Source organism: Mirounga leonina, unplaced genomic scaffold (genome assembly GCF_011800145.1).
Source record: "Mirounga leonina isolate KUSES-001 unplaced genomic scaffold, KU_Mleo_1.0 Mir_125, whole genome shotgun sequence".
NCBI classification, from domain to species: Eukaryota; Metazoa; Chordata; class Mammalia; order Carnivora; family Phocidae; genus Mirounga; species Mirounga leonina.
The window spans coordinates 6,296,561-6,319,225 of record NW_023270305.1 but is presented as its reverse complement, the minus strand read 5'-3'; the positions used below and the strand labels follow the sequence as shown (position 1 = coordinate 6,319,225).

Genomic DNA, 22,665 nt, shown 5'->3' with positions numbered 1-22,665 from the left:
TCAATCCCGGGACCCTGGGATCATGACCTGAGCCAAAGGCAGACGCTCAACCGACTGAGCCACCCAGGCGCCCCTACAAGTTGCCTTTTGGTTTTGTCGACTGTTTCCTTTGCTGTGCAAAAGCTTTTGATCTTGATGAAGTCCTAGTGGTTCTTTTTTGCTTTTGTTTCTCTGTAGTCACTTTATTTTTTAAATGTTTTTATGAGGTGCATTCACTTAATACTAGGTAATCATACTAGTTAGTGAAATAAAATATTTTTTGCTCCGTATACTAGGCCAGCTGCCCTTCCCCTATTAATACTTTAGTTAATGGTTTTCAGCCTTGACTATTCATTAGAATCAACTCGGGAGCTTTTAAAAATCCTATTGATTACAATTTTTCGGGAACATATCTGCCCTAATTGTGTATTTCTGATTTAAACACATACACCCCAGCTTAGGGTAGTTTAGAAAAGGAGATTTATTGTAAAGATTCAGAGATATATATCTTAGAACCTGGAGGGAAGAAGTACAATTGGTTTTCATGAGTGACCGGAACTGAGAGACCTCAGAACCAAGTACTGTCTGTCTCTGGGCCTTTCTTTTTTGTGTCCCTGCCTTTCTCTCTGTGTCTGTGTCTCTAGGCCTCTGTCTGCCACTCCTTCTTTTAGGTCCATGCTGCAACCGTTCTGCTATACCGGCCTCCCTCACCCCTCACGTAATGGGCTGTGCTATGTTGTGCTCCCTTCCCTCCATCTCCTTATGACAAGTCTGTGGGCTTGTGAATGTGTTTCTCTCTCTCTCTCTCTCTCTCTCTCTCTCTCTCTCTCTCTCGTCTCTGGAGTATATGTTCTCTTCCTTATATCTTAGCCAAGTCTTTGTTACTCTGTCTTCGTGTATGCAGTCATTGACCTCTTACCGCTTTAGTCTGTGGGGCGGTGTGTATAAGGAAGTGCTCTTGTGTTCTCTGTGTCTCTTATTCACTGGCAGTGTCTGTGGGTGTGTGTCTTTCTGTCTGTCTTGGTGGCTTCCCAGGAGCTTCTCCGTGGATGCTCTCTGGAGCCTCTCATCAGGGGGTGATGTCCCAAACTGGTTTCTCTGGTCCTCGGAGGCCTCAAGGAATCACCAGCTCTCGACTTGGTTGTGCCTTCATTGGGGTTTCATTGGGGTTTGTTGATACAATTTTTCACTGTGAAGTAATCTAGATTTATGGAGGTGTTGCAAAGATAGTACGGTTTCCTTTAGACCCTTCGTCTGATTTTCCTTCATGTTGACATCTTAAGTAACGAAGGTACTTTTATCAAAGCTGTGCAGTTCACACTGTTACGGGTATTACTGAGGAAACTACAGACCTTGTTTGGATTGGACCACTTCTTCTTAATTTGAATCTTTCAAGAAGAGAATCTGTTTCAGCTAGTGTCAGATTTCCGTATTTAGCTCAGTCCCTTGGGATAGGGTGGGGACTGCTGGTTGCTAAGCCCTGTCTCTCTGCTTGAGCACTCGCAGAGGAGGGTGAGGCCCCTTCAGCGTGCCTACTGTAATATCAGCTTACAGTAAAGTTTATCTGGAGTATGTTTTTCTGCAGTTCCTACAAATGGGAGCAATTTGGGAATATGACTAAAATTCATGAAAACAAGTACGATTAAAGATTTCATTTAATTACCAGTTAAAGTAGTTTCACATTAAAGGACTTTAGCATTCTGGCATATGAGCCAGGAAAAAAAAAATTGTCTGCTTTTATGTTTAAGGAAATTTTAATGTATTTAGTAATGTACTTATTGACATTGTTTTTCTACTCAGTCTTATTTTAATAAAAGTTAAAGTAGAAAAATAAAGATTGATATTTTTTCCTAGAATATATTAAAATATGCATGGCTGGGCACCTGGGTGGCTCAGTTGGTTAATCGGCTGCCTTCGGCTCAGGTCATGATCCCGGGGTCCTGAGATCGAGTCCCACATTGGGCTCCCTGCTCCGCGGGGAGCCTGCTTCTCCCTCTCCCTCTGCCTGCCTCTCTGTCTACTTGTGCTCTCTATCTCTCTGTCAAATAAATAAATAACAAAATAATCTTTAAATAAATAAATAAATAAAAATAATAAAATATGCATGGCTATCAATACTTTAAACTTCTTTAAAACTTTAAAAATAATTCTTCCATAATACCAATAAAACTTCAATAATTTTTGAGCTTTTGTTTATGTTTTTTGATATCAGATACTTTCATTTGTTTAATGCCAAGTATTTGAAAGATTAAAGTTGCTTCCTTTGATTCTGATCCTCTTAGAAAATGTTATTGGGCGCCTGGGTGGCTCAGTTGGTTGGGCAACTGCCTTCGGCTCAGGTCATGGTCCTGGAGTCCCGGGATCGAGTCCCACATCGGGCTCCCTGCTCAGCAGGGAGTCTGCTTCTCCCTCTGACCCTCCCCCCTCTCATGCTCTCTCTCTCTCTCATTCTCTCTCTCACATAAATAAATAAAATCTGTAAAAAAAAAATGTTATTATTTCACCATAATTGTTACTTAATCATTCTTAAAGGTCTGCTGTCAGCATGGTGCTTTGTTACATAGTTTAGAGTAGTCAGGCAGTATAGTATTACACATTGCTCATGGAAAATGTATAACTTACCTACATGATTTGAAACAACCCAACTTAAATGGTTTTAGGGCGCCTGGGTGGCTTAGTCAGTTGTGTCTGACTTCAGCTCATGTGATCTCAGGGTCCTGGAATCGAGCCCCACGTTGGGCTCCCTGCTCATCAGGGAGTCTGCTTGTCCCTCTCCCTCTCTCTGCTCCTCCCCCCGCACGTCTCCTTCAAATAAATAAATAAAATCTTCTTAAAAAGTGGCTTTTATGTGGATGTGGTATTTCTATTATAGATAGGATAGTCAGTGTTTTTATAACACTTACTCTCAGCTATATTTTTTTGTTAGGAGTGTTATATTCAGCATTATTCTGTAGTAGCCTGTCAGCCATCCGTGGCTGGTGTGAAGCTGCTTTTCAAATGAAATAGGCAAATTACTTCGGAGGTTTTGAAAATTACGTAACCTAGTGTCGAAATTGCACTGTACCTTCATGTGGCTTAGCCTAACCTTCTTGCTTTAGCTCAGCAGATATCTCAATAACATTAAGGAACAGAGGCGACGATGCCTATAGAGCAAATGTGTACGGCAACTCTATAGTCGTGCAGCAGCACCTCAGCATGGACGGAAGTCGATCTTACAAACTGAAAAGTGAAACAGGTTTGTTATGAATGTCTTTTCATTTCACATGAAATGCTAGTAAATAGTCCGTTAAACAGCAAAGTGATTGCTCAGGTGTTCACTGGAAGGGCATTTCTTCCCTATCTCTTGAAACCTCGTTCTGGTCATGTGTGGGATCGGCTGCATGTATGTACACACACGTGATTGTGTGCGGACACATATACACAGTTGTTTTACCCCAGGACATCGTACGGCAGGACCATGATTACCAGAGTCTGGGTCCACTTGAAACAGGCTGTGCTGCCTTGTTCTCACCGGCGGGCCTGCTCCCACCCTTGTAGTTTTTATCACATGTGGAAAGGGGGGTTAGCCAAAGGTGGAAAAGGACATGAAGGAAGAGGAGGCGAAGACCTAGATGAGAAGGAAAAGCAGGCGTTTTGCTGCAGGGATAGGAAGAGCACTGTCCCTGTGTCCGTGCTGCTCCCTCCTTCTGTGTGCCTGGCGCACGATGACCGCAGCCTGCAGCTAGCTCCTCAGATGTGTGCCAGTTCCTAGGGACGTAACAAAATAGTTAATATCTGTATTTGTAAATGAGCAAATTTACAAAACTTTATTTTTATAAATAAAATTGCTTATTTTTGTAAATAAAGTTGCTTATTTTTCCTCCATATTTCTGCCCTAGAACCAGTCTGGTCATTTTATGTGTTTCTCTTAACCAGGCACTGTGGTTTCTACTAGAAAAGAAGAGCTGATTGCGATTCTTGACCATTTTAACATACAGGTAATTGCCAACTTTTCGTCTCAGATTAATGTAACTGGTCACTTTCTCATGTGATTTCATTTGTAGTGTTGAAGGAATTAAAATAGGCTCGTGTGAGTAAATTGACCACAGGACAAATGTGTACAACTCTTGTTAGCAAAGTTGCTTAAAATTTCCTAATTCGGGCGCCTGGGTGGCTCAGTTGGTTAAGTGACTGCCTTCGGCTCAGGTCATGATCCTGGAGTCCCTGGATCGAGTCCTGCATCGGGCTCCCTGCTCGGCAGGGAGTCTGCTTCTCCCTCTGACCCTCCCCCCTCTCGTGTGCTTGCTCTCTCTCATTCTCTCTCTCTCAAATAAATAAATAAAATCTAAAAAAAATTTCCTAATTCAGCAGGAATTTTCAATGCATAATATAACACCTGTAAAATCAAGAACATCTAATTTATACTGGTATGGGATAAAATAGATGTTAATAAAGGCTATAAAGTTTCTTTGCTTTCTGCTATCCTGGTCAGAATAGCATCATAGTTTTCCTAAACTCAGATGCTAATTTTTTGTAGAGAGAAATTTATTCTAGAAAAATAAAGCATTTCTTTATGTATTTTGGAGTTATTGATCATACCTATAGGAGATAAGGCTCCAGTCCTTTCTGCTAAGATACTTTGAATAATTAGAAATAGAGCATATATTATTAGTGCTGGAATTGTCTTTGGAGGTCATCTAATTCACCTTTATTTTGTAGATGAGAATAGAACTAGAAAAAGTAAATTTACCCCTACAAGTGTCTAGGCGTGGTTGCTGGTAGAGCCTGGGTGGGGAACCAGGCCTCCCTGTTTCATTCTAATATACCACCCTGCCTTACTTACTCCAGGATGAAGAACACCAAGACTAGTCACCAAGGAGAAAGAACAATTACGAGTCTAGGTCTTTTTTCCAGTTTGGTTTAGAACAAAGGTGTCCAGAAAAACCTTCTGTGATGGTAGAAGTATTCTGCGTTATGCTATTCAGTGTGTCAGCCACTGGCATGTTGCTCTTGAGCGCCTGAGAGGAATGACTAAGAAAGCACGTGTTTGATTTTATTTAATTAAGTGTAAAAAGCTGCATGTGGGTAGTAGCTTACATATCAGGCAACAGAAGTGTAGAAAAATAGTTATTAAAATCTGGAGAAAAGCAGTTACATCAAATAAATTTGAGACTAGAATGCAGGACAATTTTTAAGCAGAATCAAGAAAACCAAAAGTGTATGGAATCAGGTGTTTGGGAGCATCTAGAAGGGCATCGGTAGAGTTCTCACTGTCCATGTTTCCCGTGTGTGGACTCTCCACCAGGTGTCCCTTCAGCAACTGCTTAAGTGGATTGTGGTGGAGAAATCACTTCTGCCTGAGATTTTGATTCCTTCTGTGAACAGCTCTCTCAGAAAGTTTTTATTATGGAAGAGTTGAAAAAAGCCTGTTTCTCTAAGCTCCCACTTCCTTGGGGAATGTATAAACCTGTTTATTTCTTTTGAAATATTTGAAGGTTGTTATCATAACTCTTTTTAGCCCTCTTCTGGTATGATGCAGTAAACTAAAGTTTCAGGTTCATTGATCAAAATATGGGAGGTCTAGAGCTACACTTACCTGTACAGTAACCACTGGCCACATGTGGTTATTAAGTACTTGAAATGTGGGTAGTCCAGATTGATATGTACTATAGTGTGAGATACACACTAGATTTTGAAGACTTTTTTTTTTTTTTTTTTGCGAGAGAGAGAATGAGAGACAGAGAGCATGAGAGGGAGGAGGGTCAGAGGGAGAAGCAGACTCCCTGCCGAGCAGGGAGCCCGATGTGGGACTTGATCCCGGGACTCCAGGATCATGACCTGAGCCGAAGGCAATCGCTTAACCAACTGAGCCACCCAGGCGCCCTAGATTTTGAAGACTTAATGCAAAGGGATAATTGAATTTTTATAGGTTATATGTTAAAATGATAATATTTTAGATTAGAAATATGTTACTAAGATTAATTTTATGGGTTTTTTAAAAGATTTTTAAAATTAATTAATTAATTAATTAATTTTATTTATTAGAGAAAGAGCAGAGTGAGAGAGAGCACGAGCAGGGGGGAGAGGCAGACGGGTAGGGAGAAGCAGACTCCCCTCTGAGCAGGGAGCCACATGGGGCTTGATCCCAGGACCCTGGGGTCAGGACCTGAGCCGAAGGCAGACAGACGCTTAATGGACTGAGCCACCCAGGTGCCCCTCAACTCCAGAATTTTTTATCACCTCAAACTGCAAGATTCTTAAATAATCCCTAGAGTAGGAACTAGGAACCCCATTTCAGAAACAAGCAGAAAGATGTAGACAAAATAATATAAATTTGGGTGAAGCTACTAATTCAAAGTTGGTGAAAATGTCTGTCATTAAAGCTAGTACATTAGGTCTTATTTTTAACAAGTCAGATGGAATGTGAAATTAAGATGCAGGGTAAATATTGTAAAAGTATGTGGCAGTCAGTCTGGTGTACCTCTATAATGATAATAATAAAGTAACATGTAGAGGTTTCTTTATAACTCCATAAATGTTTTTGTTATCTGAGAAGAAAAAACCCCAAAATTTTACTTAAAAAGGAAGGTTTTAACCATTGTTATGCTAACAAAGTATAATCGGTATCTTATGGATGGTAAAATGAAGGAGTTTAAAATTTTTTTCATTTAGGGGCACCTGGGTGGCTCAGCGGTTAAGCATCTGCCTTCGGTTCGGGTCATGATCTCAGGGTCCTGGGATCAAGCCCTGTGGGGGCTCCCTGCTCAGCAGGGAGTCTGCCTCTCCCTCTCTCTTTGGCTACCCCCCACCATGCTCTCTCCCTCAAATAAATAAATTTTTTTTTTCATTTATACTGGTCCTGCATATTTTATAACGGGATTATTTTCTAATACACAAATTACTTAAGTGCTAATACCAAAGATATAAATGAGTAATGATCTTGAATTTTTCTGAAACAAGTTATATATATATTTTAAATTTTTTCCCCTGTGCTTTGGTCAGTTACAGTACTGTTACCATAATTGTACTTTTAACTTGTTAGTTATAGGTAGTTTATTTCAAGCAATGGCTTATTTAAAATGACTCCTCCTCGAAAGGTAGAAATGACTCCAGCATTTCTCTTTATTTTATAATCGTGAAGAAATAACAACAAATGGAAAATCTGAAGAACGGCTGTAAGAAAAATAAACACTACTTGGCATCATAATTCTGATTAGAAATAACCAAGTTGGACTTTTTGTATTCAGTTGGAGAAACTAACTTGCCCAGGGCTACATAGGGAGGTGAGACACAAAAATCCAAGGCAGCCGAGGGCTTTACTCACTGTTGTCAGATTGTTAACCAGTAGCATAGGAGTGAAATTCTATAAAACAGGTAAAAGAAATGTGCCTGTGCCCTCATATAGTGGCAGAATAATTTTGACTATGGTATTTATTTTAGTATCATGAAATGATGAAACATTTTCTCTACATTAAAAATGTCTAATATTTTTTCTTGGTATATTTACCTTAATACTCTGAACTTAGCCTTCTTGATGACACTATAGGTGAATTGTATTCTGTATTACAGTACATTTATTTTTAAGGCATTAAAATGAAATTTTCAAAAATAACCTCTCGTTTGTTTCAGGTGGATAATCCAGTTTCTGTTTTAACACAAGAGATGAGCAAGCAGTTCTTGCAGTCTAAAAATGAGGGAGACAAATACAAAGTAAGGAGCACCAAAGGAAATACGAATTTATCAAAAAAGAATACATTTATAGATAAAGCATATACACCAAACATAACTCTTGCTCACGTAATAAATATTCAGTTAGGTTTTTTAAAGCCACCTGTGTTTAATATTGTAGGACTAGTTTAGGAGAGTTCTAAATATGATGGAGTATAATTTTCTTGGTAAGTTCTTGCTTTCACTTTTTGGCTTTTAATTCTGAGAGAGAATAGATTATTCTAAAAATAATCTTTAAGGAAATTCAAGGGAATGATTGGCCATACATAATAACCTTTAAACTGTAAATTATTTAAAATTTAAAAAGCTAACAAAATATTTGACTACTACTTATGCTATAACTTTTGAATGGGTTTCAATATTTCCTTTTCTAAAAATTCAAGATGCACCAAGATCAAGGATACAGATGTTTTCTCTTTATTCGTATTTGTTTAAAGAATGAATGAATGAATCAGTGAAAATGAGTTTTCAAGATGGTGTTATTCTTACACCAAAAGTATTTTCTTACGTGGGCTTTTAAGAGCTATTGCAAACGAATGTGTAGATGTGAACAGAGTAGATTAAGTAAATTTGGGGTGTGAAAACTTGAGTATTTTGTTTGTTTGTTTTGGGTTTTTTTTTAAATTAACATATAATGTATTGTTTGTTTCGGGGGTACAGATCTGTGATTCATCAGTCTTACATATCACAGTGCTCACCATAGCACATACCCTCCCCAGTGTCTATCACCCAGCCACCCCATCCCTCCCACCCTCCTCCCCTCCAGCAACCCTCAATTTGTTTCCTGAGATGAAGAGTCTCTTATGGTTTGTCTCCCTCTCTGGTTTCATCTTGTTTCATTTGTCCTTCCCTTCCCCTATGATCTTCTGCCTTGTTTCTCAAATTCCACATATCAGTGAGATCATATAATTGTCTTTCTCTGATTGACTTATTTCGCTTAGCATAATACCCTCTAGTTCCATCCACATCGTTGCAAATGGCAAGATTTCTTTTTTTTTTTTTGATGGCCGCATAATATTCCATTGTGTATATATACACCACATCTTCTTTTTTTTTTTTTAAGATTATTTATTTATTTATTTCACAGAGAGAGAGAGAGAGCAGGAACATAAGCAGGGGAGTGGGAGAAGGAGAAGCAGGCTTCCTGCAGAGCAGGGAGCCCGATGTGGGGCTCGATCCCAGGATCCTGGGATCATGACCTGAGCCGAAGGCAGATGCTTAATGACTGAGCCACCCAGGCGCCCCTATACTACATCTTCTTTATCCATTCATCTGTTGTTGGACATCTAGGCTCTTTCCATAGTTTGGCTCTTGTGGACATTGCTGCTATAAACATTGGGGTGTATGTGCCCCTTCGGATCACTACATTTGTATCTTCAGGGTAAATACCCAGTAGTGCAATTGCATTGGCTCGTAGGGTAGCTCTATTTTCAACTTTTTGAGGAACCTCCATACTGTTTTCCAGAGTGGCTGCACCAGCTTACATTCCCACCAACAGTGTAGGAGGGTTCCCCTTTCACTTGAGTGTGTTTTTAATATCTTTTTACATAATTAATCAAAAATTTTTGGAGACCTAATTCTTGTCACAGTTCTGTGGCAATTTACAAACTCCTAATTGTGTTTTTCTTATTGGTACAGTTCTTTATGAAAGCAACCCAACTTGAACAGATGAAAGAAGATTATTCATATATTATGGAAACAAAAGAAAGAACAAAGGAGCAGATAAATCAAGGAGAAGAGGTTTGTAAACACGTAATGCAAATATTTTTGAGATCAGTCAAATTCCTTTAGTACTTAAAAATGGTACTGTAAAATTATATACCTATGTGTAGATATGTATCTATATAAAACTAATAACACTTTCATAACACTCTATGAAATATAGGAAGTGTGGTTTTTATATTCAGGGTATTTATTAGCCTTTACTTTTTTGTTTTGGAATAATGCGTATGTACACGTTTTCCTCTGTTAGGCTAGAGACTAGAGGACAGAGCAGTATTTTACATGCTTATGCCTTGATATATGACTAGTTGGTTCTATAGTAAGGTATCACTAATTCCCACTGTAAGTAGCTTAAAAAGTATAATATTTCTTTTGATGGGAAAATAAGCACAAGCCTCAAGCTGATTATAAACGTAATATTCATTTGTAATTATATACGGTAGATAACTCTTTCATCACACTGGGAAGATGTTAATGTTCATTAAGCACTGATAGCTTGGTAGCAACTGTCCCATCCATACTCACCAGCTTGGTAGCTGTGCATATTTGTGTCAATTTGAAATTACTCAAGCCAATGAGACTTACTTAAATTTGGTTTTACATCTGCTATATTTTCTTCTTGTACTTTCTTCTTCAGATTCCTGAAGATCCAACCTTCTGTCTGATAATCAGAGACCTCAAAATCATAAGGCTTATGTTTCAGCTTTTCATCCCGTACATTAAGTCCCACCAATTTTTGTGTGATTCTATATCTTGTTCTTTAGGTACTTAGTCAGTTTTATAGAATTAGTGGAGCTTCTAGCTAGTTCTTAGCTTGTTCTTTTGACACAGAATTGTACTAATGATTGACCCAGGTCAACTTCATTAGATGCTGCACTGACCCTTTTACTTCAGGTTTTGAGGACTGCATATTTAAAGTTAGGTCTGTGGGTGTATGAAAACTCAAACAGCAAGGGTGGGTATATTTATTTTTATTCCCCACATTATCCCTTCAAACTCAAGGTACTGGTAGTGTACAAGGAGGCACTGTAAACCACAGAATTAATACAGCACAGTTTCTTGGTGTATCAGTGTTATTAGGAAAAGGGAATATTTGCATGTTCAAAAAAACATAATAGCATGTGTTACATTTATTATTTTAAAAATAGTAAATCAGGATTTTGAAGAAATGTGTTTGCTTCAGACAGCTGGGGGTTAAACACCCACTTTCTCCATGATATACTTTGTTATCAACTATTAAAGATATTTTGATTATGAAGTTAAAGAAGCACTTCCCTATATCGTGTAGCAGAATTCCTTATGTATAATATACACATAATAAGAGCTTTTTCTAATTAATTAAATGTCCTATATTCTCAAAATAAGCTCTGGCTTTGAATATTTAAATCTGTAGGAAATAGTATGTGAAGGTTAGATAGAAACTGGAAGCTGTCCAGTCAACAAATACCAGTTCCAGCATGTGCCTCCTGGCATTGTGCTTTGTCCATGGCCATATGATGGCAAATGCATATCTGGGTTCTGGGGTCAGAGACCTAACTGTTCAGCAGGAAGCAGATGGTAAATAACTGAGTATGGTGGGCCCCCCTAAAGGACTTGTGATTAGATATGTGCAAAAGCACTTAGGAGGTATCAGCACTGGGGGAAAGAGACCTGGGAGGAGTGTAGTTGTTAAGGATGATGTCTAGGTTGAGAACTGAACGATGAACAATGCCAAACAAGGGATGGGGAGAGTAATGAAGGGTGCCATTCCTAGGGATAAGAATGGCAGCATCTTGGGCAAGAAAGCATATGGTGCTATTAGAAAGCTGAAGGAATTCCAGGTTGGCCAGAGTGAAGAGCACAAAAGTGAGAAAAAAGAGGCCAGATTGTAGAGGATCTTGTAAACCTAAGAACAGTAGAACACATGGAAGTGGATGATGTGACTAAATGAATATTCGTAATCAGTTACTCTGCTGTGGAAGAGGGTGAATTGCTGTAAGGAAAGAATGTAGAGAGATAAATAAAGAGTTCTCATTGTCCACTGAAATGATGATGACATAAGTTAGAGTAGTAGCAGTAGTAGTGAAAAGAAGAGTTTTGAAATGATTTGAGCAGATGTTAAGTGGGACAGGGAGGAGTGAAGTTGAGACAAGAGATAACACGGGTGACCAAATGACCTCCAGATCGATGACCTGAGCAGTAGACTTAAGTTTCTTAAAATAGGAATCTTGGGAAGAGGAGCCAGTTTTTCTTTTCTTTCTTTTAAGAAAAATGATGAATTTCATTTTGAACACATTGGTTTTGAAGTGCTTATAAAACATCCAATTGGATATAAGAGTGAGGAATGCAGAAGTCTGGCTTCAGTAAAAATTTGAGATTCATTAGTATGTTGTTGGTGTGTAAGCCGCAGGAATGACTTAGATTGCTGGGGAGGAATGGAAAGTGGGTCCAGGCCTGAGCCAAGAAAAATGCTCATGGAAGCCATAAAGGTCAAGGGAAGAGAATTTGAGAAGGCAGTAGTCACAACTCTGTGATGTTCTGAGTGGCAAGCACCACAAGGTTTGACAAATACTCCCTGTATTTAGTGACATAATCCGCACAGAGGCTTGTGGCAAGACAAGTTTCAGTAGCGGTGAAAACAGAAGCCAGATTTGTGGGGCTGAAAATGTGAGGAAATGGAAGAGAGATTACCTTCAGAAAACTTCGAGGGAGAGAGGAGGAAGAGGTCCCCAAGCATGGATAGTGGCTGTTGTGTTTGTAAATGGGAAAGATAAGTGAGTAAAGATTAAACATGATGATGGAAGGGAGTCAGTGAAGAGGGCCAAGTGGAAACAAAGGTGAAAAGATGGGGACGAAAAATGAACTAATTCAGACCTCCTGAGAAGGCAGAAGCTGGTGGTCGGACCCGAAATATATAGGTAGGAGATGGGAGCTGGACTTCAGTGTCATGAAGCCACCTCCTCCTGCTTTAGATTTGTAAATGAGGTTGTTGGAAGTTGGAGAGAGTTTCCTTTGATGGCCACTAAACTCCCTGAAGTAGGAGGCAGGGAGAATGAGTGAGGGATTAGGGCGGTGGGGGTGTATGAGGCTTGAAGAGAGTGATAATGGATTGAAATAATCCTGGAGAATTGGGAAAGTGACTGGTAGGGACGCATTAGATCCACAGTATGAGGCTCTAGTTGAAGATGGTAAGCATGAATGAAGGGGAGAGGCCATCTACCCAGGTGTGCAGAATCTAAAGTCTAGGAGCCACTTGAGAAGCTGTTCTAATGTCATTATATTTGATACTTGTTTGATGATTTTTATTATTATTTTAATTTAATTTTTTGAGAGAGAGAGTGCGCACGTGTGTGTGTGCAAGTGAGTGGGGGAGGGACAGGAGGAGAGAGAGAATCTCAAGCAGGCTCCATACCCAGCGCGGAGCCCACAGGGGTGGGGGGGGAGGGGGTGCCTCAGTCTCATCACCCTGAGATCATGACCTGAGCCAAAATCAAGAGTCGGAGGCTTAACTGACTGGGCCAGCCAGGTGCCCCTGATGATTTTATTTATTACTAGGGAGAACTTAGATTTAAAAAATTATAACTTGGGGTACCTGGCTTAGTCGGTTAGGTGTCCAACTCTTAATCTCATCTGGGTCTTGGTCTCAGGGTTCTGAGTTTGGGCCCTGCATTGGACTCCACACTGGATGTGGAGTCTACTTAAAAAATAAAAATAAATAAGTAAATAAATAAATAATTATAACTTATTTGGCTTTTAGAAATAAATTTCTTCTGTGTCTTCCATTATCTTTGGAATGAGTACTGGGTATAGTTTGCCCAGAAGAACATACCAGTCTGTCTATCTGATATGGAGTTGAGAGAAATGGGAAACTGAGTGTTATGATTTGTCTATACTTGTGAGGTCTTAAACCCTTTATTCCTTTGATCTTCATTTGAAGAATATTTGGCCTTCTTTATAACGCAGAAATTAAGAAAATAACTGCACCTAGTAAAAATATACCAAAGAACCAGAGATATTTTTATTTTCACCTTAAGTCATTTCCCTGCATATCTTTTTTAATACTGATTAAGGAAATACATTCAAAAGAAATACATTTGTAAAAACTCTTGTCTTTTCAGTGTTAGTAAGAAACGTATCCTTTTTTCTTTTTTTCAAGCGACTTATTGAGCTAAAACGCCAGTGTTTGGAGAAAGAAGAACGTTTTCAAAGTATTACTGGTTTAAGTACAATGAAGACTAATTTAGAATACTTGAAACATGAAATGGCTTGGGCAGTGGTAATTTTTACTTTATTACTTATTCACTTAATGCTTTTAATATGTAGAAAATATTGGTTTCAGTTACTCTTATACATGATTTACACTAATTTCTTTTTAGGTCAATGAAATTGAAAAACAGTTGAATGCTATCAGAGATAATATCAAAATTGGGGAAGATCGTGCTGCTAGACTTGACAGGAAGATGGAAGAACAGCAGGTAATTATTTTTTTTAATACAGATTTAGTAGGTTAAAGCATATGAGATTACTGACATTAGACTATTTTAAAAGACCTACAAAAGTAGCAGTTTCAACCTATATATTTATCTATGTTTGAATTTATTATTCAAATGAAACTGACATAAACTTTTGTTCAAGTACTATTATAGCAACCCTTTTTTATTTTATTTCTTTTTAAGATTTTATTTATTTATCTGGTGGTGGGGGGCTAGAGCACAAGCAGGGATAAGGGCAGAAGGAGAGGGAGCGAGAATCTCAAGCAGACTTCGCACTCACCATTGAGCCTGATGCAGGGCTCGATCTCACGACCCCAAGATCGTGACCTGAGTCAAATTCAAGAGTCAGATGCCCAACCAACTGAGCCACCCAGGCTCCCCGGCAACTCTTTTTTAAAAAGAGTATTGTTTGGACATGATCAACCAGTTGAGCCCAGTAATGTAGCACTCTAAACTCAAGAATGTGGACAGTGGTACTTCCTTATTAACTAGAGATGCTACAACATGAAGCTTTTACTGTTGTTCATTAGGAGTGTCAACATAAAAAGCCTTGAGGTGCTAGAATAATAGTCACTTAGAAAGCTAAGTATCGTGAACTATAACACTTCAGAACTGAGCAGAATGCCCAGAGATTGCTATCAGAATTTCCAGGGAACTGAAGTTTTAGAGCCCAAAACCATCAGAGGATTTCGTGTAGGTGGAACACATGTAGGACAAGTTGTTAGGTCTGTTAAAGTTCATTTCAACCTGAGATCTAAGAGCCACATGGAAACTATGCTATTTATGTAAGATTCAAGAGTCTTCCACTTGGGTCTAGAGGTAGAAGTTGGCTGAATGATAAGTAAAAGCAGTAATTTTCTGTTAGGGCTGTCCACATGGACCTTTTTACCATATAGCCAATCCACTCTTTATACTCACATTTTTGTTCTTTGTTTAATAGCTTTATTGAAATATAATTCATATACCATATAATTCACCAGTTTAAAATTTGCACTTGAGTGGTCTTTTAGTATTTCCCAAGGATATGTAGCCCACAATGCAGAATTCCTTGCATTTTGTCATGCCAGAAGTAGAACTCCTAGCCCTTTAATTTTTGTAGAAGCCCCACCTACTCCGTGTGGATGGCTTACCTCTTAGTATTTTGTTCTACCAAGCTTAGTTTATAGTATAGGATGTCATCTTCCCCACCTTGCTTTTTCAAGGTAAGCAGATATGTTTTCTTCCCTTTAAGTGTTATGTTATTATTAATCCATCAAAAGTAAGAAATAAATATGTAAAAATAACAGAAACAGGCTGAATTTCTTACTCCCTCTTCAGGTAGCAAATGGAAGTTCAACCCCACCCACCTTTTCTCACCTAAGATTTTCATTTCTGTGAGAATATGCTGGAATTTTTTTTTTTTCCCTACCAGATTCTCCTCATCCTCATTTCCTAGCTTGTCATAGTGGAAGACCTTAAGTTATTTTTCTCTTTAGATAATCTCCAATCTAAAAATGGAATCCAGGGGTGCCTGGCCGGCTCAGTTCGTAGAGCATATGACTTTTGATCTTGGGGTTGTAAGTTTGAGCCCCGCACTGGGTATAGAGATTACTTCAAAATAAAATATTTTTTTTTAAAAAGTGAAAAGTAAAAAAAATAATAAAAATGGAATCCAGTCTGAGTAATATAATGTTCACCTTTTTTTCAAGTGGGAAAAGGAGGATCTTCAGGCAGGGTGATACTTTAGTTCTGCAGGCCTTTGCCCCTACTTAAGCATTTGGGCACTCTCTGTAGTAAATGGTAAATTTCTGGAGGGTAAGAACTATCTTATTTTATATTTGTATCCTTCCCATGTCTTACATAAAACCTTTCATGCCGTATTATGCATGGTGATTGATTATAGAATGACCGTTAAGTGGAAGGGATGTGAAGAAATTGTGTCAGCTCCACTATCTGGCTCTTTCTGGAAAAAGTTTGCTGATCCCTGATCCAAATAGTTCTCATATTTGTCTCTTCTAATCCATTCCTATTGTCTCAGTGCCCCATTTTGGTTTCTAATTCATTTTGCTCTGGAATGTTAACTCTTCACTGAAATTGTTTGCTTTAATTTTCCCTCCACCCTGCTTGTGCTTCCAAAGTGACTTGATGTACAGATTCGGTCATGTCTTATCTCCCTGTTGTCTGGAGGGTTAAGTTGTAAGCTGATCTTAGGGAATTCTGGGCACTTCCATGCTTCCAGCTCAGCTCCCACCACCACCCTCTCAGTTTAAGCTCCAGATATTTTCATTTCCAAAAGTAGTATTAGTGCCTTTCTGCATGCTTTCCCATCTGCCTCTAACACCTTTACCCAGCTTTTCTCCTGGTACATTTGCATTAATCTTTCAAGTCTCAGCTCAAATGCTACTTTTGCTTTGAAGGAGGCATTCTTGACTTTTTCTGGCAGACCTCTAGATTCGTTCTCTATGCTTCCACAATTACAAATAGACATAACCAACTTAAGCATTATGGTATCCAAACTATGATCAATTTAAGCAATCTGTTTTTCTGCTAAATTGTGTCTATCTCCCTTTAATTGTGTTACCTGCAGACCATTGTTACTCTCTCTTTGTATCCCCAGAAGATAGGACATTTGTTGGATAACTAAATGTGGAATTAAAAATTGTATTTTAAAATAGTGTTTTATGTAATTATGTTTGCTTACCCGAGATCTTGAGATTATTTAGAGTGAAACTGAATTTGTTATTTGCTGTATATATAAAATTTTTTTCTGTTTGTTAAAGAAAGGTAAAATGCACTCCAACAATGTTATTTTCTTAAAGGTTAGACTTAATGAAGCAGAAAAAAAATACAAAGATATTCAAGATAAACTGGAAAAGATTAGTCAAGAGACAAATGCACGAGCACCAGAATGTATGGCATTGAAAACAGATGTTACTGCTAAGAAAAAGGTCTACAATGAAGCTGAGGTGAGAGAAATTTTCCAACCTGGAATATTAAATACTCTATATCAAATATAAATAGTGTTCATTTACTTTTAAAAGTAGAGGTATTGTAATTAGGTGGAAATCTGTACTGCTTTCAGACTTTAAAAAATAATGGTTTCATGTGACCATTTATATACTTCGTTTTAAAAATACATTTTTGCAACATAAGAATAAAATAAATAAATAAATAAATAAATAAATAAAAATAAAAAATAAAACACACAAAAAAATAAATAAAAAAAAATAAAAATACATTTTTGCATATACTTCACCTCTGATTTGAAGATTTGGCAAAAGTGGATTTGAATAGGATATGTGTTTTTTTTATCTTACCAAACTGTGTCTAATTTTTTGTTAGGTTCTATATAATCGTTCTCTAAACGAGTATAGAGCATTAATGAAAGATGATGAACAGCTTTGCAAAAGGATTGAAGAACTAAAGAAAAGGTAAGATGGTTACTTTGCTATGTTCATGAATACCTCTTTTTGTAATACAGTGAACTCAGCGAAGTGGAGTATTATATTTTCCATATTATTTCTAAAGGAATTTTATCACATTGCTTTGTATTTTTTCAGTGTTCAGTTTTTCATTTAACATTTTCCATTTTGGATTATTTACTGTTAGTACTGATCAATCTTTGGAACCTGAACGATTGGAAAGACAAAAAAAAATATCTTGGTTAAAAGAGAGAGTAAAGGCCTTGCAGGATCAAGAAAGCTCAATCAATCAAGAGATCGAACAGTTTCAGCAAGCCATAGAAAAGGACAAGGAAGAACGGATCAGAATTAAGTAAGTTTCAACATCCTTAGAATGACTTTTTTCAATGACTTGAAAATCATGTGGTTTGTTCTTTATACAAAGAGAGAAAACATGTTTTGTTGTGGTTGTGGTTTTTTGTGCTGAATAAAATATCTTTAAAAATTACTTTTCCAACACTTGTAGAGCTGAACCCATTTCTGGGATTTCTAGTCCTCATCCCTGTGGCATCATTTCTCTTTTCGTGCTAAGTTTTGAGGACTTGAGACTATTTTTCTCTACTAACACAATCATTTTCAAATAAAGAAATCTGCCTTTAGTCTTTAGAGTAGCTGAGTCATTCACTGGTATGCAGGTGTTGAGGGGAAAGACTGGATATTTCTGTATAACTGTATCACACATCTCTTCTGTTTTTCTGCTTTTATTTTTTAGGAGAGAAGAATTAGATGTCAAGCATACACTGAGCTATAATCAGAGGCAACTGAAAGAATTAAAAGATAGTAAAACTGATCGACTGAAAAGATTTGGCCCTCACGTTCCAGCCCTTCTTGAAGCAATAGATGATGCCTATAGACGTGGGCATTTTACCTGTAAACCCGTGGGCCCTTTAGGTATTTGTCACCATTTGGTCAGGATATAAGAAATGTTAAAAATAAGGTTTTATTTTCAGGAAAAGGGTCTATTGAATCTAGTTTTAAAACTGTTACCAAAGAGGGCGCCTGGGTGGCTCAGTTGGTTGAGCGACTGCCTTTGGCTCAGGTCATGATCCTGGAGTCCCTGGATCAAGTCCCACATCGGGCTCCCTGCTCGGCAGGGAGTCTGCTTCTCCCTCTGACCCTCCCCCTCTCATGCTCTCTCTCTCTCTCTCATTCTCTCTCTCAAATAAATAAATAAAATCTTAAAAAAAAAAAAAAAAAAACTGTTACCAAAGAGCTATGTAATTATATGTGGATTTTAATTGTACATATTTTAAGAAGTAATTATAAAAATCACTTTAAACTTTATAATTTCCCTTTTACATTTTTAAAGCATAAAAGAGCCAAAAGCAAGAAAACTTAGGAAAAGGAAAAAAAAAAACTATAGAGTTGAATAATCTGATCTGATTTTTTTCCTGAATGAATGAATGAATGAATGAACTAATTTGAATATAATTGATTAGTTCAAAAATCTAGTGACAGTGAACTAATTTGAATATAATTGATTAGTTCGAAAATCCAGTGACTGTTGATTTACACGGGAGTTAGTGGGGTGTTCTTTTCACTGTCATTATAAAATGACTTGTCTTCTTACTTCTGTTTAGGTTGGACAACATTGTTTCTAAGTCTTTTTTCAAGTGGAAAACCTGGGTTTATTGAATTATCCCTATATATACATGAGATTAAAAAATACTTGTAATCGGGGCGCCTGGGTGGCTCAGTTGGTTAAGCGACTGCCTTCAGCTCAGGTCATGATCCTGGAGTCCCTGGATCAAGTCCCACATCGGGCTCCCTGCTCAGCAGGGAGTCTGCTTCTCCCTCTGACCCTCCTCCCTCTCATGCTCTCTGTCTCTCATTCTCTCTCTCAAATAAATAAATAAAATCTTTAAAAAAAAAAAAAAATACTTGTAATCTGTTGAATTCTCCTGAGGAGTTATCTCTAATTCTATAACATCATTAAGTGAAAATGATGCTGTCAATATAAATGTATTGTTGCTAAAGTACTCTATTACCGTGTAAGTACAGCATTACACACGGTGTTAAGTGTTATGGTAAAATCTCATATAAATGATATGTACCTCTATACCAGGATCCATTTAAACGGATGAGGCATTTTCTCTTTGTTTCTAAAATCCCAGTGTTAATCAGTTTGACAGAAAATAATAAAGAATCTGTAAACCTTTTGGCTTACTTTTCAAAATGCCATTCAGAGGCTGGAAGAGTATACATTACATAGAGAAACCTCTGTTGATTTACACGGGAGTTAGTGGGGTGTTCTTGTCACAGGATTTGATGGGTTTTTCTCCCCCGTGTATCCAGTGGATATGTAGGGATCTCCCATTTAGTTAACATAAGATCTGTAATGTCATTTAAGCTTCTTTATATGAAAATATTTTGAAGTCATTTATAAACTATTATAAGAAGAAAGTTACATTAATATTTCAAAATATTAATGGGCCTTTTAATAATTTTCTCTCACCTTTAGGAGCTTGCATTCATCTTCGTGACCCTGAACTTGCTTTGGCTATTGAATCTTGCTTGAAAGGACTTTTGCAGGCCTATTGTTGCCATAACCATGCTGATGAAAGAGTTCTTCAGGCACTGATGGAAAGGTTTTATTCACGAGGGACCTCCCGGCCACAGATAATAGTTTCTGAGTTTCGGAATGAGATGTATGATGTAAGACACAGGTGAGGTGTCGGTAGCTAAATGCCGTTTCGGGTTGTGCTTAATCATGTACAAGATCAGAAAGAATTAAGACATTTTTATATTAACCAAATCTGTAGTACTGATTGATGAAATGTCATCAAGCCACTTCTTTAACTTCAGTCAAGGCACTGGAGACACATAGATAAATAAGACATGCTCTCTGCCCTTGAGCTCCTTACACAAGGTCTGTTGTGGGAGCCAGGACAGGGGAAGGGACATGGTGCAGCATAGAAATTATACTGAGGGAGGTGATACAGACCACGGCAAATTAAGGGGTATGTGGGGGTGGGGGTGCTAAGGAGGAGCTTTGGCACTCAGTACTCACAGTTCAACTCTCAAGGTGCTTTGCAGATTCCGTAAAGAGCTGTGGTAGTTTTCTTTGATGACCCTAACAAACCTTCTCAAGGGCACAGTATTTAAACTGGCCTCTTTCTAACTGCCTGACTGGCTAGTCACTTTACCTTCAAATATAATACATATTTTCTAATTGAATGTCAGCTTTGATAAAATTGGATCACAAAATGCAGATGTAGTTCAGATGAGAGAGTAATTATATGTTAGTAGGCAGGTTAGCGAAGAAATTAGAGAAAAGAGGACAAATAACCAAGTCTTCTGACCTGATGAATTTGTCAAGTGATAGATAAGGTTTAATTGCCTTATAAGCAAATAGAATTCTATGTGCAAAACACATAGTGGCATGGCATCATAAATTATTCTGCAAAAAATAGCATTTGCATCATAGATAGCGAGGGGCAGATTAAAGCGCTATTTAGGGGACGCCTGGGTGGCTCAGCTGGTTGTGTGTCTGACTCTTGGTTTTGGCTCAGGTTATGGTCTCAGGGTCATGAGATAGAGCCCCACGTCGGGCTCCACGCTCAGCAGGGACTCTGCTTAGGATTCTCTCCCCTTCTCTCTGCCCCTCACCCTGCTTGCACACACACTCTCAAATAAATAAATAAATCTTTAAAAAAAATAATAAAAATAAAAGCGTTATTTAGGACAAAATAACACTTGTTACTTGAATGTAAGAGAATGAAAGAATTGAGGGTGACTGCTAGGTCTCTGGACCGAGCAGATGTGCTCGTAACTGGTTTAGGAGAAGTGTAAGGAAGAAGTGGATTTGTCAGAAGTGGATAAATCCTGTTGTGGAATTGTCAGTTTTGAGCTTTTAGACTAGAAATAAGGATTTGGGAGTTAAGGGTAAACTCTTTTCCCAGTCTGCATGAAAGTATGACTCTACATTAGTTTCTGGCTCTAATCCTGATTTCTAAAACCTGATAGAAGGGAAATTTCAGTTGTTCTATCAGACAACATTGCTTATGGTAAAGATGCCCCCTGGCAGGCTAGTTGCATCTAGAGTGAGAAAACTCTGGACAGCTGGTGGAAAGCCAGTATGGTGACTTGCAGTTGAGCATTTCCCTATGGGGACCTTGGAAACTGTCCCTAGGAGATTACTGGGAGAGCTTGGCTTCTGCACCAGCACTGTCCTTTGGGGAACAGGGACGGGTCCTGAACAGCTGATGGGACTGCGCCGTCGTGACCCGCTGCACGAACTCCCATGAGTAGCAATGCCTGGCACCGCCCTGCCGGCACGCCGTGTTTCCCAGTGGTTGTATTTCCAGTCTCCTAGCAGCGTATCATCCTGTGAAGGGGTGCAGAATGAGCTCCATTTGTGCAGCATGAGGTCACTTCTTGGAAATAGGTGAATCTGTGTGCTGAGAATGAGGGCCTTCGGAGTTGGGTAGGTTTGGGGAGAGTGAGTGAGGAAGCTGAACCAACATCCACTCAGGATTCAAACGCCCATGGCTGCAGGATTTTTGGCTTTTTAATAGGTTTGAGGTGAGAATGTGTACGTACTCTTGGACTGATACTATAGTAGGATTTGTTAGAATGGGTAGTTATTACAGAAGAAGAGGGACGCAATTGAGAAAGGAGTTCATTGATTGGCTATGAGGCTGGAGAGGGAAGAAAGTGAGGTGTGGGAGCAAATCTGTAAATGTACTGGATGCAGGGAGAGAGCAGGTTGAACAGGCGTGGTAAGCCGGGAACAGTGCGGCTGTAGCTCGTGGTGACAGTGGGAAGTCAGAGGTTAATGGAGCAGCTCCAGGCATTCGCCTTTCAGAGTAGTTTGGAATTATGCTGAAGTTCAAGTTGGTGGCGTAGTAGAGGAAGTTGGATGTTTCTTTTAGGTGTTGACAGAATATTGACAGGTCGGGTATGTTTAATATTCTCTCAACTTCACCTGCCTTTGCAGACATTTTGGAGGGGTGATTTTTGGTGAAGAACTTTATCAGTATATATTGTGGTTCAAACACTAAATTTTAAAACTGGTCATGTTATTTTATTTATTTATTTATTATTATTTTTTTTTATTTATTCATTTGAAAGAGCGAGAATGAGAGAGAGAGCGAGCACATGAGGTGGGGAGGGTCAGAGGGAGAAGCAGACTCCCTGACAAGCAGGGAGCCCGATGCGGGACTCGATCCCGGGACTCCAGGATCATGACCTGAGCCGAAGGCAGTCGCTTAACCAACTGAGCCACCCAGGCACCCTGGGCATGTTATTTTAATCTAGAAAAGAATAGTAAAACACCCTTGGAATATTAGAATGAATCCGGTATATTAGGCTCACATTAGAGAACCTCATCAGAGGAGCCTAGG

The 22,665-nt window shown here is 38.6% G+C and overlaps 1 protein-coding gene across 5 annotated transcripts in view; it reads left to right on the top strand.

Moving 5' to 3' along the window:
- SMC6 (structural maintenance of chromosomes 6) overlaps window positions 1-22,665 on the top strand; it is an 89,900-nt gene that overhangs the window by 32,649 nt on the left and 34,586 nt on the right. For all 5 annotated transcript variants that reach the window (XM_035000631.1, XM_035000632.1, XM_035000629.1 and 2 more), the window contains 11 exons: window positions 3,078-3,214; window positions 3,895-3,956; window positions 7,588-7,668; window positions 9,325-9,426; window positions 13,544-13,663; window positions 13,764-13,862; window positions 16,679-16,825; window positions 17,202-17,290; window positions 17,469-17,633; window positions 18,033-18,211; window positions 19,782-19,986. In XM_035000631.1, the coding sequence (XP_034856522.1) occupies window positions 3,078-3,214; window positions 3,895-3,956; window positions 7,588-7,668; window positions 9,325-9,426; window positions 13,544-13,663; window positions 13,764-13,862; window positions 16,679-16,825; window positions 17,202-17,290; window positions 17,469-17,633; window positions 18,033-18,211; window positions 19,782-19,986 (1,386 nt within the window). The remainder of the gene's footprint in view (window positions 1-3,077; window positions 3,215-3,894; window positions 3,957-7,587; window positions 7,669-9,324; window positions 9,427-13,543; window positions 13,664-13,763; window positions 13,863-16,678; window positions 16,826-17,201; window positions 17,291-17,468; window positions 17,634-18,032; window positions 18,212-19,781; window positions 19,987-22,665) is intronic.